This window comes from Phascolarctos cinereus, unplaced genomic scaffold (assembly GCF_003287225.1).
Source record: "Phascolarctos cinereus isolate Bilbo 61053 unplaced genomic scaffold, phaCin_HiC Scaffold_4;HRSCAF=312, whole genome shotgun sequence".
Taxonomy (NCBI): domain Eukaryota; kingdom Metazoa; phylum Chordata; class Mammalia; order Diprotodontia; family Phascolarctidae; genus Phascolarctos; species Phascolarctos cinereus.
This window is the reverse complement of record NW_027555847.1, coordinates 17,488,924-17,504,503: the sequence shown is the minus strand read 5'-3', so window position 1 is coordinate 17,504,503 and position 15,580 is coordinate 17,488,924. Positions and strand designations below refer to the sequence as shown.

The window sequence follows — 15,580 nt, the reverse complement described above, 5'->3', positions numbered from 1 at the left end:
CTTTTGTGGTAGAGCAAAATTAAACCCTCTGTAGAACTGCAGAGAATATCAACTGGCCTCTCTTTTGAAAATTATCTCTATTATCAACTGTCATGACCTTCACAACATAACAACAGAATCCTACTTATCACAATTCCTATTTCTAATAATAACAATAGCTAGCATTTATGTGGTACTTTCCACGTGCCAGGCATTGTGCTAAGTACTTTACAATGTCTCATTTGATCCTCACAACAACCCTGAGAGGTGGATGCTATTATTATCCCCCTTTTACAGCTGAGGAATCTAAGACAAACAGAGTCAAGTGACTTGCCAAAGGTCACACAGCTACTAAGTATCTGGAGTCACATTTGAACTCACATCTTCTCGACTCCAGGCCCAGCTCTCTATCCACTGTACCACCTAACATAGTTTTCCATACAACATTGATGTGACATACATAGAACATGGCCTACCAGTCCCATTTTATAGATAGGGAAATAGGCACATGCAGGTCAAGCAACTTGTCTGAAATTCAATTCGTTTGTAAGAGTCAAGGGCCAGGTTCAAAGCCGGGTATTTGGAGTTTAAGACCAGATGTGGTTCTACCATACTGATTTTGAATAACAAGATACCATACCCTGAAAAGAGAAAATAAGAATGGCTACCAAATCTTTGAGTCAAGAAGCCACTCACATCTTTGTACTTTTTAAGAACAAGCTCAGAGCCTATACTGACCTTGCTTTCAAGCCCTTCCTTCACAGTCCATCATCCCTGGCATGACTGCTCCTCCTCCAGAGTAACAGGTTAGACCATACACCAGCAGGATCCTAGGGTTTAGAGATGGAAGGGTCTTGAGATGCTGTTTGGTTCAACCCCATTCTCCATTTCACTAGTGAGGAGCTAAAGACTCAGAGGAGATGGATGTGGCTTGTTCACTTCCCACAACTATTAAATTGCAGAGCCAGGATTTGAACCTAGCTCCTGTGATTCCAGATTTTGGGCTCCTTTCCACTATACAATTAGCAGTGAGTCACACTTCTCTCCCCCCAGCCCTCTCCATCCATCCCATGCTTTTCTGGCATATGGGAGGCTCAGCATCCCATTAGCAGGTTTCCAGGGCATTGCTAGCAGATATTCAGCATCTCTCTTTGCTCCTTTATATTCACTTGGCTGCATGGAATGGCACCGTCACATTCCTCCAGTGATATGTAAACTGCCTAAAACAAATGATTCATCATATCTTTCCAATTCAGGGTTGGTCTTTTAAAGCCCAAATCTGCTGTTTTCCCTGAGATTTGGATTTTATAGAAGCCAGAAGTTACCCCCAACCCCCCCCATTTATTCAAGTATCCTACCTCCAATACAGAATCACAGAAGTTCCAATATATCTGCCCTAAGGGATCCCTACTGTACATACCCAAAAAATGGTCATCCAGCTTCTTAAAGACCACCAGGAAGAGGGCACCCATCACCTCTTGGGGCAGATCATTCTATTTGGAATAGCTTGAAATACTAGGACTCTTTTCCTGACCTCAAGCCTAAACTGGCTTCTTTGAAAGATGTTCTACGTCTTAAAATTTCATTATCTAGCCACCTTATTCCATTTTGAAAAGAGTCATTATTTCATTTCCCCTTTCCACACTTTATTCTTGGATTGGAAACAGCACCTACCACCTTCAGCAGGAGCTCTCTCTAATTACAGCATGCTTTGTGTCTTTGTAAAGGCTTACAAGGACTTAAATGAAAGACGCAGCAAATTGTTTGAGCCCAACTTGGGGGAAATTGTCAGCATTCATATTTCTACTTCACTGGCCTCAGTTTCCTCATTTATAAAAAGAGAAGGTTGGATTATGCCCTCTAAAATTGCTTCCAGTTCCAAATGTGATCCTATCATCCCAGCCCTTCCTAAACGGCTCTTCCTATTTTCCTGTCTTTCTTATCTCAGTTTCTTTTCCTCATCTTCTGGGATGGGGGAATAGGGCGCTCAAATGTCCCTTCAATTCTTTGGGAAGACTGAAGGGTGAAGCTGGGCTTCAGCAGCTGCCTTATCTCTTTTCTTCTGTACAGCAGGTGTTAGGATCCTAAATCTGAAATTTGGAAGAAAAGAAAGCCATCCTCCCTGTAAATACTGCCTTCCAGGCATTTAATAAATAATTGCCTTTTTTCCATCCTTTCTTCTCATAAACACTAAGCAGAGAGCTAAAGCCTTAAGAAGACCATTCAAAGCAGCCTTTTACTTGCAACAGTGAGGGATTGCTTAAAACATGTGCTAAGATCCAGTTTTCCATTGGCCTTACTGATTGCTGTGTAAAGACCAATGAGTCACTGTTCTTTAGCAAATGGAGTCCTGGGAGTAGTTGGGGGCAGGGCCAGGGTGGGGGGGAGGAGGAGAGGGGATCACAGATTTACAAATTTAGGAAGGTTGTTGAAGGAATAACAAGTCCCATATGTTCTGACATTTGAGGGAAATGATTGGGAATTAGGTAAGTCTGATAAGATGGGACAAATGAAATGCCACTTTGATCCACCATTCTTTTACTCAGCTGAATTTATTTTTCCCTTCTCTGTTTATACTATCCTGACTAGCTGGCCTATTTTGTTCATCATCATCAAATGGCTGGAGGAATTTAATCATTTCGGAATCATTTGAGCCCCAGTGGAATAAGATGAGGGCAGGCAGCACTGAAAACAACAGATATGGAAACATCTTCTGCAATTGATGAGATAGGAGATTGCTTCTTCATTTTGAAGGCAGGTGATTTGCTTATCTTGTGCCTGGGCTGGTGAACATGACAGAAAAGGAAAGGGGAAAATAGGGCTGAGTTAGGTAGGCAGGATGACAGTGCGGCATGACTGAGAGAGTTCTGGAATTGGAGTTGAAATCCCACTTCCAACACTGTGACCCTGTGTAAGTTACTTAACCTCTGAGCCTCCGTATCTTCATCTGCAAAGTAAAGATTATAATATCACCTACCTCTGAGGGTTGTTGGGAGCTTGAGATGACCTAAGGGGTGTCATGTACATTGCAAAGTTTGAAAGCCCAATGTAAATTATTTTCATGTTAGCAGGAGCTAGAGAAATATGTTTACTCTTTGGAAAAATTTGTGAAATGGTGTTAATACCAGTGGCCCTCATCCCGCAGACTTGGTATGAGTCTCTCAAGAGATAATTTATGGAAATGACTTTGTTAACTTTAAAGTTCAATAAAAATGCTAGTTATTATTACTCTAGAGTAGGAGATGCAGAGATCTATCTAGGTTTTCACCATCTCGAAAATGGGTATGACTGCCTACTTATTACCCAGCATTGTTGTGAGGCTCATAAAGTGCTTGGCCAACTTCAAAGTACCATTTCAGTGTGCATTGAGACTATGCCATGCTGTAATGGAGACAAGGCTGACCTCAGAGACAGGAAGAGGTAGATTCAAGTACAGCCTCTGACACATGTGGCTGTATGACTTTGGACAAGTCACATAAACTCTCCATGATCCCAGAAACTCTCCAAGACTATGAACTTGTATATGACATTCCTTCTGCTGATTTTCTTTCCCTAGCTGTCCTACATGTTGTTCTGGATTGGTAGAGAGAGAATCCTTCTGGGGAGTTCCCTATGTCTGTTTTGTTTAAAAAAAAAAAGGTCTTTTGCTCTTAAGATTCTTCTGGCTTTTCTCATCTTGTTCATTGGTGCTTAGACAGAAACAGTTCTGGGACAAGCCCCTTAAGGGCTGTTGTTTGTATTGAATGTTCTATGGACTATTGCACAGGCAGATGAAATCACTGCTTTCTGTAATTGAATAAAAGTATTGGATGTCAGCACATCTTCAGTATGCTCAACAAAAGCATCTCATATATTATATCAAATGTCACATATCATATATTTAAAATAATTTTATAATAGTAACAGCAGTAATAATTCAGCTTACCCACTATAGTAAGGCTCGCTGACCCATTGGTAATTATTCTTCAAATCCACCAAGCATTTATTAAGCACCTACTGCGTAAGAAATATATTGGTCCCTGGTGGGATGTGCGCATGTGCTTGTGTTGTATGTATATGTGTGTGTGTGTGTGCATATGTGTAGACATAATCTACCAGGCTTGATATTCAGCCACCAGAGCATTAGCTCAATTGTTTGGATAAAACATTTTCTTTGTTCCCTAAGTTTGAAACCATTCTTTTGGGGTCCTTGCTCTCATGGAGCTTATTGTTTAGTGGCTGAATGCTTGGTTGGTAGATTGAAATATAAGAAGCCAGTTTCATCTCTTCTTTCCCCTTCCTTTGGCTTATGGTAATCACTCATTCCCATGCTACCCTTCCCATCTCTGGTCCATGGGGACTGCATCAGTCTCACTCAACATCATGGAAGAAGGAGCCATCACAGTACAGTGGAGAGAATATTGGCTGTGGAAACAGAGACTATGGGTTCAAATCCTACCCCTGAGACTTCCTACCTGCAAGACTTTGGACAAATCACTTACCATTCCTGGGCTTCAGTTTCCTCATCTAAAAAAACAGTGAGGTTGGACTAGATGATCACTGGGGCCCTCTGGGTGCTAGATCTATGATCCCCAGAAATGAAAAGGAGAGCTCCTCTGGAAAGAGTCAGGGACCTCTGTGCTAGAGGAATTGTGGGCATGTGGCCAAGGAAAGTGCCTCGGCATCAGGTACCTGGACCTCAGCTTCCTGGCTGATCTCTTCCTTTTTCGGTGTTACCTTCCGCAGCAGCTTTTATGGGGACTGTCTTCTAATGGAGTCAAAAGAAGTGATGTGAGTAGAGAAGCTGAGGGAAAGAGAGAATTATGGTAAAGAAAAGGATCTGGGGAGTCATAACCAGTAGTAAAGAAGCCACAGAACACGGTCCAGTTTCTTACAAGCATTGATTTTGCTCATACATTTCATTATGAATTTATAAAATGACTCATTTTGTCCTTTTTTCCTGTTGGGGGCAACTGTCATTATTTTCCCAAAGAGGTACTAATACACTTGGATGTTAACTCTTGACAAAATAATGCTGGAACATTGACCTTTTTTTTTGGTGAACATTTTGGCTTAGTAGAGAATAAAGTAGCCATTCACCCAACCTGCTTGGATGCCAGAATAAGGAACTCGGTGAATCTCAAAGAGACAATGCCTGCCCAGAAACCCTGATAATAGGGGTCAATTCTAGTTCTTCGAAGAAATTATGAAGACTGTTTTTATCAGTAGTTCTCATGCCTGAACTATTGTAATAATCTTTTCATTGGTTTTCCTGCCTGAGTCTCTCCCCATTTGAGTCCATCTTCTATTCAGCAGATAAAGTCATCTTCTTAGAGTAGTTTTAACCATGTCATGCACCTTCTCCACACACCCACTCAATAACATCCAGTGGCTCCCTATTTCCCTTCTGGATCAAATATAAAATCTTCTCTTTAGATTTTGTGGCCCTCCCCAATGTGGCTCCTTCCTCCCTTTCCAGTCTGCCTATTTTGTTCCCCTTCATGTACTGTCCTTCTTGCTCTTCCTTGTATATAACATTCCTTCTGCTGATTTCCTTTCCCTAGCTGTCCGACATGCCTGGAATTCTTTCCAGATAGAACTCCAACTCTTATTTTCCCTTGCTTCTTGGAAGACTCATCTCAAATCCCAGTCTCTGCAGGATCTTGTTTTGAGCCTCCCTGTTACTACGGCCTTCCTTTCTGGAATTACCTTCCATTTCCATCGTATGTATCTTGCATGTATGTACAACTTTTTTGCAAGTTGTCTTCCCTATTAGGGTGTGAGGTGCTTGAGTGCAAGGTCCATTTTTTTTTTTTACTTCTTTGTATCCCCAGACCTTAGCACAATAGCTGGCTTATAGAAAGTGCTAATTAATGCTTGTTGACTGACTGAAAGGTGGAGGCAGTGTGGTGTTATGACTAGAGTGCTGAACTTGGTGTCAGAAAGATCTGAGCTCTCAAATCCCATCTTGGACCCTCCTATCCGTGTAACCTTGGGCAAGTCACTTAATTTCTCTGAGCCTCAGTTTCCACATATATAAAACAAGAGGGTGGTGCTCAGCAGCCTCTGAGATCAATTTCAGGTCTACATCTATGAGCTTATGATAGAAGAAACAAAAGATGCTTCTTCTTCTCTTGGTTTGTAAGGGTGGCTGCTAACCCTAATTCTGAGTGTCTGAAGTTGGTTCTAGGTGTCAGAACAGAGCCCTGGGCTGTTACTTGGTGGTTTAAAAGACCTTGGGAGTGCAAGATATGTTAGCATGGGAAGAAGCCAGTGAATGGTACAAGAGTCTGATCATGGTGAATATTTGAATGAGAGGCAGTGTATTTGGGGAGTGTGTCCATGAGAAGTTAAAATGTGAGCGCATCAATGTGCTTAGAGTGTGGTCAGAGAATGAGAGAGTGCAGAGTTTGGGAGCCTAGACTTGGCCTGAGAACAGTGGGAGTGGCCTGAGAATAGGAGAAGGTGGAGGCTCCAGGGCTGTGGACTGGCCAGGTGCCCCTCATCCTGTAGCTTATACCAGTGAGGAGTGAGACAGGCTGGAAGATCAGGTTCTGTCCAGTGCTGAATCATGGAAAGCTGAGCACCTTTCTGGTTTTCATTACAGAAACAGAGTGCTTGGGCTGGGCTGCATTATGGGATATCATGTGTGTATTCTGAGAATTAACAAAAACAAGTGAAGAACACGATGTGATTCTTTATGGGCCTCTGCCCTCTTCAATCGAAAATCATTCAAAGGGACAGTTTCTTCCTCTGCTTTCTCCCTAAGCCGCAGTCTCAAGCCCAGTAAAATGCTTTGGAAAACCACTAGTCACATTCTGCAATTTTAAAATTGCTTGGTAATGCCATTTCAATTTAGATGCCATTTAAAATGAAAGATTTTCTAAGGAGATGTGCCCAGATTTAAAATGTTTTTAATGTTCAACCAGGAAATCATATTACAACAGAGACTGACACCAGTGCTTGAGGGAATGGAAAATGCCTCTTGACAACAACAACATTCCGAAAGTTCCCCAAAAGAATAGTTTTCAGCTACGGAGAATGAATCAGTGGGGGGCAAAGGAGGTGTTTTTATCCAAACTGCTTTTTCTGTTGGTCCTTTGGGTGACTGTTGCTAATTCTCTCTAAACCAGCAGGGGGGATGGAGAGCCCCTTTTGTGGTGCATGTGTATGTGTGTGTGTGTGTGTGTGTGTGTGTGTGTGTGTGTGTGTATGTGTGCGCACGCATACACATGCATACATGGGAGGAGGGGAATGGGGAGGGTGATACAGTGCATCTCTGTGCTTGCATATTTGGCAGGGGCAGAACAAAGGGTGGAAGTGACATGGAGGCCCGGTTCTGGTCAAGGGAAGATGAAATCTCACCTCTTGGAGCCCAGCATCACAGGGACAGAGTCCAGGAGCTGGTGGGAGGCAGGGTGACCAGAATAGTCAGCCAGATCTGGAAATGGCCAAGAAGTGATTCCAGGACTCCAAAGGCTGCTGTCTATCCACTATGCCACACTGTCTCTCATACTGTTTAGGGCAGGGGGGGGGAACCTATGCCACATATGGCCCTCTAGGTCCTTGGGTGCAGCCTTTTGACTGAGTCCAAGTTTTACAGAACAAATCCTTTTATTAAGTAGACTTGTTCCGTGTAGTTTGGATGCAGTTAAAGGGCCACGCTTGAAGAGCTACAGGGCCACATGTGGCCTTGAGGTTGCAGGTTCCCCACCTTGGTCTAGGTTTGCCTTGATAAAAATGTTTTAGACATGATGGAATTAGTGTTACTGTTTCAGGCAGGGTGGGGGTTATTGGCCATGATTTCCATAAATCAAAATTCATATCAGATCGATTCTCCTCTCTCTATTTCCCATCTCTTTGAATTTGGGCATGCCAGCCCTTGTACTTCTCGTCCTTGATCAGCTGTAATCTTTTCCAGGAAGCTTTCCATGGTATCAAAGAAGCCATAAAAGATTCCTTCCTCCTTTACTCTTCCAAGTCATGCTATTTGAACTCTTCTGTGAATTGATCATATTATAACTCACATTATATGCATCTGTGTATATTCCTGTAATTGACTATAAACTGGGTAGGGACTCTGTCATTTTTATGTTTTCACCTTTGGTGCCTTGCATACAATAGGCACTTAATAAATGTTAAATTGAACTGAAGGTGAGGCATGAGTATGAGATATCTCAGTGGGCTAGGTAAATTAATGGGAATATTCACAAATATATATGTGCGTATTTTCATAAAGAGTCCTGCAAACCCATCTAATTTCTCCTGCTCTTTTCTCTCATTACCACCATTCAAAGATGCTTGCAGTGCCTCTCATTTCTTTGGGTTCTTCAGACAGATGTTTCTGAAGTGCCTGGCTTGTCAGCAGAGGAATGAGTTGCTGATTCTTCCTAGTGAATGGCTGCAAATGAGAAGGAACATTGAGAAGCTGGCTACCTTTTGTCAGGCTATAGCAGGAGCTCCTCCGTTCTCCATCATTCCAGTCCCTGCCTGGAAAATGGTTCTGTTTTCTGCTTGATGTTTTCCCTTCCTGCAGAGCAGTGCACAGTTAAGTGGATTTTGTTAGGGTCCTGTGATCTCTGATTGGAGGGGGTCAGTCAGTTGCTGTCAATAAACGTTTATTGAACACCTACTATGTGTCAGCTAGGTGGCACAGTAGATAGAATGCCAGGCCTGGACTTAGGAAAACTCCTTTTCCTGAGTTCAAATATGGCCTCAGATACTAGCTGTGTGACCCTGAACAAGTCACTTAACCCTGTTGCCTCCGTTTCCTCATCTGTAAAATAAGCTAGAGAAGTAAATGGCCAACCACTCCAGTATCTTTGCTGAGAAAACCCCAAATGGGGTCATGAAGAGTCAAACATGACTAAAACAACTGAAGAACAACATGTGCCAGGTACTGCCACAAGTGTAGGGGATACGAAGAAAGGCAAAAGACAGTCCCTGCCCTCATGGAACTAATAGGGAGATATCATGTAAACAACCATGTATAAACAAAATGTAGATGAGCTAGATTGGAGGTAATCAACAGCAGGCAGGCACTAGAATGAGAGGTGTTGAGAAAGGCTTCCTGTAGAACGTGGACCTTGAAGGACCTCTTTGAAGTCTTCAAGGTCCTCTGACTGCCAAGCATGCTTGAGATGAGAGAATAGAATCAGAAGGTACTAGACTATATCTGATGGTGTTGATTCATGATAATCCAGTCTCTTCGGCATGCTGTGGTGCCTTAACCTCCAAAAGTTAGCTAGCATGTCCCAGCACACAGGATAGTCCCAGGGAACATGCATAACCTAGGAAGAATGGGTTCAGAGACAGTCAGTAACCTCTTATCTTTTCTTCCCATTTTCCAATATCGTGTACACAAAGGATAATGGGGACTTGTCTCCAGTACTGAACAGTGACTCTTTAGGTGGTTCCAGCCCAAGAGTGAGATGGTGCACTGGGCTCCTCTAAAGACTTCAGCTGCTAACTTTCCAACTCCATAGCCCATCTATCATACCTCTCTTGCTGTGTTCACTTCCATTAAGCCCTTCCTGTTAGATGGTAAAAATTGCTGGTCAGACTCTTTGCTTTTCTTTGTACCTGTAGCATGCAATGCTAGGTACATAGTAAGTGCATAATAAATGCTTGTTGGATTAATGAAGCTATATTATCTATATATCTAGCTACAGTTTAGAGGAAGGGACAAAATGTTTGCTGTTGGGTTTGTAAAGATTTCCCTTTTACGATGATCACTTGACAAGGAAAAATGGAATGTCCTGCTTTTTGTGCAACCATTTACTTTTAACCAATTAAGGTGTTTTGTTATGTCATTTGTCAGTCTTGGCCTGGGTTCTACATAGAAAACCCTTTGAACATTGATGGAACTAGGATGTGACTGATGTATCATAGAAAGGGGAGGTTTACAACTCTGCTGCTCTGGGGTAGGAGCTCTTAAAAGCATAGAGGGTGAAGACAAAAAATCAGAGTGTGGATCACCCTAGCCTAGCGGCTTTCGTAGCTTTTCAGTATTCTCGCACATTACATAGTCTTCTTATACCCCCCTGGCACTCTGTGGTCTAGCTATGCTGCTTCACTTTCTGTTCCTCGCACACGATGTTCCATCTCCTATCTCTGTTTCTGTGCACTGGCTACACATTTGTGCCTCCAATATGTAAAACGTACTTTCGGCTGGCCCCCATGTCTTAGAATCCCTGGTTTTAACACTCAGCTCAAACATCACCTACTACAGGAGGCCTTTCCTAATCCCTCAGCTGCTAATGCCTTGTCTTCTAAAGTCACCTTCCATCTACTCCAAATATATCTTGTGTGTATTGATTTCTGGGCATATACTCTTCCCCATCAGAATGCAAACTCATTGAGGGCAGGGACTATTTTCTCTTATCTTCAGCGCTTAGCACACAGCCTACAATATATTAAGCACTTAATAAAAGATTGTAGATTGATTACACAATTGGTGACTAGATTGAATGCAGGAAGATAAAGTCAGTAGTCTTAATAGAAGTTGAATATTCACTCAGCTCTCAACTATCCATGCCAATGGACTGGAACAATGGCAAGGTAAATCCATAATAGAAGATAATAGAAGCCATTTGTATTTCAAATTCAATAAGAGTTGTTTTTCTTAAGAGGTTTTCCTCTCCTGATTATGTTTTCTGTAGGCTAATGTTCAAATTTATTTGCATTCCATTGGGAATCCAAGAACAGTGATAAGAAAATACCTGATTATTGATAGAGGAAGGCTGAGTATAACTACAACAGCAAAATTCAGTTGTTATTCTGTACTTTGGTAACCAAAGGATTTTAATTAGCCTTTCCTTCTAATTCCCTTTTTGCCCTGTCGATGGGCATGTGGGTGGTGGCTGATATATTTGCTAATAGGCAATTGCTTGTACACTTAGTACTCTCAACAGTTATCTTTCATTTTGCCTAGTTTTAGGGAGAGCCATAGAAAGAAGTAGAGGGAGTTGGAGTGGAAGGCATTGATTTAATGGAGATGGGCCGATTCCATTTTCATGGACTTAATAACAATTTTTGTTGGCTTAATGCTTTTTGAAAAGTATTTGTCAGCCTGCCCTAAAACATGTATAATTGAGCTCTTTGGTAATATAACTCAATTTTGTTTGTATAATAGACACAGATAAAAGTTGCATAATTAATCTTACCACTGGTTATTTTTCATTGCTGTTGTCTTTATCTCTGATTGGGGAACCCCCAAAATTCATCCCTTTATACAGCAAGGTTTTTGTTTGTTTTGTTTTGGTTTGGTTTTTTTTTGCTGTCAACCTCTTTGGTTTATAAACCCATTAGTGTAATCTTTGGGTCAAAGTATATGAACGGTGTAATCACTTTCCCTGCCCAATCTCCAGTTGTTTTCCCTTGAAGGCAGACCATATCATAGTACTATCTGCAGTGGCTTAACATGCCTGTGTTCTCACAGCCCTGTCCAAGTTGAACTTTTTCCATCTTTGCCACTTTGATGCATGGGAAGTGATATGGCAGAGGTGGGCTACTTTGATTATTAACAGTTCTGATTATTCTCTAATTATTAACAGTTTGGAGTATTTCTGCCTCTTCCCTGACCCCCCCAATGGATGCTGTTAATTTTAGTTTTTTTTTTAGAAAATTTGTCTGTTGGAGAATGGTCCCAACCTTATTTCTGTTAACTTTTACTTACATGACCTTTTAAAAAGCCTTTCCTTCTTAGACCAGAGAAGAAAGAAAGTTTACGTTTCCATCTCTATTTCCCACTTTTATCTTTCACTGCTCTTCACACATACTGGTTGATTTCAGAAAATAATAGCTCACTCTCCCTGCTTTACCTTCCTTTTAGTCTTCTAGTCTTTCTATTTTTGTCTTTTCCTTTTCTGAGGGATATTGCCCTGTCAAATTCCTAACTTTGGTTCTTTTAGTGATCCTGATTGAAGCTAGGATGTCCAAACACCAGGCTTAACAGCTCATAGAGTGCTAACATCTGTTCATTGATTCCTCATTAATTATGCCACAGTCTTGTTTAGGAGTGAGAGTGATTCAGTGGAAAAAAAACCCTCAGTAGATTTAGATGAAGGAAACATGGCTTCCAATTATGGCTTTGCCATTGATTACTTGGGTGATTTGAGCAAATCATTTAACCTCAGTTATTTCATCTGTAAAAAGAAGGGGCTGAACTAGCCTCTAAATCTATAATCCTTGGAATTTGTTATGTCTGTGCTGTTAGGGCAATTTTCATATTAAAGGCCCTGTCCAGCTCTGGATTTTTTGGAAAGAAAGAAAAAAAAATTATCAGCATTAGTAAAGAACCATCTTTTCTTGTGATGTATTCTCAGCTTTTTAGGATTGTCAGTTTGTGGTATACATTGATTTTTTTTTTTGCCTTTCAGTGACCCAGTATCATTTCATCTTTCACATCCTGTTGCTATTATTGAATGCTATTGTATAATGTAAATTGATGCTTTTCAATATATTAATTGTTTCTTCCTGGCTGCTTTTAATGGTCTCTTTCTCCACACTGAAACTTTGGAACATGGTAAATATATTTCTGGGTATCTCAAATTTAGAGTTACTCTTTGTTGGTATCTTATGGACTCATCTTACGGACTCTCTCTCTCTCTCTCTCTGTATGTATGTATGTATCACCACCAGCCTCCACCCTCACTATTTTCAATACATCTGAGCAGTGTTACTGTATGATTTTGACGTAACATCAGACTTTGTTTCTTCATATTTTGCCAGGAGACTAGTAATTTTCTTATTGTCTTGTCAAGCTTTGTTCTCTGTCTCTATAGTTTTGATTTGTAGAGATCTGATATCCCATTTCATTTGCAAACTAAAAAATTGCTTAGTTACGTATTCTTCTATGCCAGCATTTTTGTATTTTTTAATGGACTCTGTTCATTACATAGCACACTGATTTATTAAGATGTTCCATTCTCTTTTTAAGCTATTTATTATAATTTTCTTCTTAAATATTTCCACTGATAGTCTTATTTTCATTCTTATAGATACAAGATCTTCCTTTGTATCTCTTATTGAGATTCTAATGTACCCTTGGTATTGTTGCAGTGTATCCATTCTCTGATCTGGGGGTCTAATTATGATTGTCCAATCTCATTTTTTGCCATATTTCTCTTCACTTTCTTTTACCATTTAGTATTCACTCACATTATTGAGGCCTCCTTTCTGCTTACATATTTCATCAGCCTTTCAGTTATTCAATTTTCAATTTTCTTCTCTCCTTTCTTCATAACTTGCCCTTAATTTTAAGTAGGATATTTCTTCTCTTCTTCCTTCTCTCCCTTCCTTCTTCTTCTTTCTTCTTCAGGAGTCATTCAGAAAGCATGATTAGAATTCCTGAAAATAACCCCATTTCCCTAAGTTCTTAAGAAGATTTGGTCTTCAGAGGACTTACCCAGGACAAATTATGCTATTTGCTTGTTTGATTTAGGGTGTACTGAAATAACAAGTCCACTGGTCTAGCAGGCTGATTAGAAAATAGTGTTGAAAATAAAGTGGGCTTGTTCTGTTAGGAAAAAAAAAGAAACAAAGAAATATTGATGGGGCTTTGGGTCATAGTGCAATAGGCGAATGAAGTTTTAATATATTTATTTATCTTGTTTGTCACTGGCAGCTGTCTCTTATTTTTCTTTGTGGTTTGATATAATCATATATTCCCTGTCCTCCCTCAAAGCTCAGAAGCTCCTTGAGGTCAGAAGCTGGGAGGATGCTTTTTGTTTTCTTGGGAAGGCTACTTCTTATAATGGACAGAGTGCCAGATTTGGAGTCAGGAAGGCATTGAAACTGAATATTGTCTCAGATACTATGTGTGATCCTGGGTAAGTCATTTAAGTATGAAGACCTTTAGTTTTATCACTTGTAAAATAGAGATCACACTACTTCCAGTGACTATTTTGCAGGTTGTGGTGAGGAAAGTGCTTAACATCCTTAAAGCAATATAAATGTGAGTTATTGGTAGGAAAAAGAGGTCCTTACACATAGTGAGTATTCAGTAAGTGTTGATAATGCTAGCTTCCTCTAGTTTTCTGATCTGGGGATTTTAGTAGACCACAAGCTCAGCAGTGTAATACTGTCAGTAGTACAATGTCACAGCCCAAAGAACTAATAGTCTTGGGATGAATTTTGAGAAATTTCTCTAGGGATACTTTCAGCTACCAGGAATAAGGAGGTGATAGTCCTGCTATAGGAAAGGCCCTCTAAGCTCTCCCTTCTAACTCTCAGATTCTAGGATTCCGTGACTCATTTTAGATGTAAGTCAGATGCGTCTTGGGAAGTAGAGGCAGTCTGACCTTCTCAAAGTCACAGAGGTGGAAAGAGGCCAGGACTTGGCATCAGGCAAATTGTGTTTGAATCTGAAATATTGTCTTTATTTATTATGTGACCTTGGGCAAGTCACATCAATGCTCAGAGCCTCAGTTTCTTTGTCTGTAAAATAAAGCCAATAATCACACTCTCCCTGCCACTGGATTGTACTGAAGAAAGTGCTTTGCTAGAAAGAAGTCTTTTTTGTTTGTTTGTTTGTTTGTTTTTTGGCTAAGCAATGGGGTTAAGTGACTTGCCCAGGGTCACACAGCTGGTAAGTGTTATGTGTCTGAGGCTGGATTTGAACTCAGGTCCTCCTGAATCCAGGGCCGGTGCTCTATCCACTGTGCCACCTAGCTGCTCCAAGAAGTCTTTTTTTGTGGTGTGTTTCCAGTGGCAATCACATGTTTGGCGAATTCTTGAGAACTAATCTTTAAATCGATACTGGCCATTGGCATTTTCTATACTCACTGGGTCTCTTGGCTTCTTTTTTCTTCATAGGTTGCGGTCTTTGGTAAAACAACTAGAAAGAGGAGAGGCTTCTGTAGTCGACCTCAAGAAAAATTTGGAACATGCAGCGTCGGTCCTTGAATCTGTCTACATCGATGAAACAAGGTAAGAAGATGCTAACCTGTCCTAGGGAGATTTTGGTAGGTTGATTGGGATCTTTCTGGGGAGTTTTTATATTGTAAACCATGGAAAAGAGGCTTGGGCTTGGAGTCTGGAAGAGCTGGGTTCAAATCCTACTTTAGTGCTTACTGTCTGTGTGACCAGGAGCAGGGCCCTTTATTTCAACCTGGGTTTCCTCATCTGTAAAATGGGAATAGTAGCTGTAGTACCTGCCTTACAGGGCTGTTAGAGGCAAGCAAGAAGAGAGGAGCTCACAACTTGAGAGGAAAGGTGATCCCGCTCCAAGGATGGCATGTGCCCACTGGGTTCAGCTCCCCCTTGCCACCTTGTATCCATCCCAGCTTCTATATGTTTGCCCAAGATGAGACAAACACATTAGCAGAAAGGAAGAGACAATGTTGGTGAAGTGCTCTGCAACCTCTAAGAATCTTGAATACATTGTATACTTTGGTGACTATTACCTGACTTATTTCAGATGGCCCTGGGAAGCAATTTCACCTCTAGTAGACTTCATTCTTTAACTTGGAAATGTTGCTCATTCAGAAAGGTGAAGATCTTCTTTTTGCACTGTCTCTGAGAAAAGTGGATGCTGAGAACATTGGGCATGGAAGCAAGACTGAATGGGGGGTGTGCTTACCCGCCGGGGGGGAGCGAGCTGCTTCCCACCCCTCTAGAA

At 41.1% G+C, this 15,580-nt stretch overlaps 1 protein-coding gene across 6 annotated transcripts in view; it reads left to right on the top strand.

The window, feature by feature from the left end:
* PDE1C (phosphodiesterase 1C) overlaps positions 1 to 15,580 on the top strand; it is a 443,465-nt gene that overhangs the window by 342,796 nt on the left and 85,089 nt on the right. For all 6 annotated transcript variants that reach the window (XM_078152096.1, XM_020968958.2, XM_020968965.2 and 3 more), the window contains one exon: positions 14,776 to 14,889. In XM_078152096.1, coding sequence (XP_078008222.1) covers positions 14,776 to 14,889 — 114 coding nt within the window. The remainder of the gene's footprint in view (positions 1 to 14,775; positions 14,890 to 15,580) is intronic.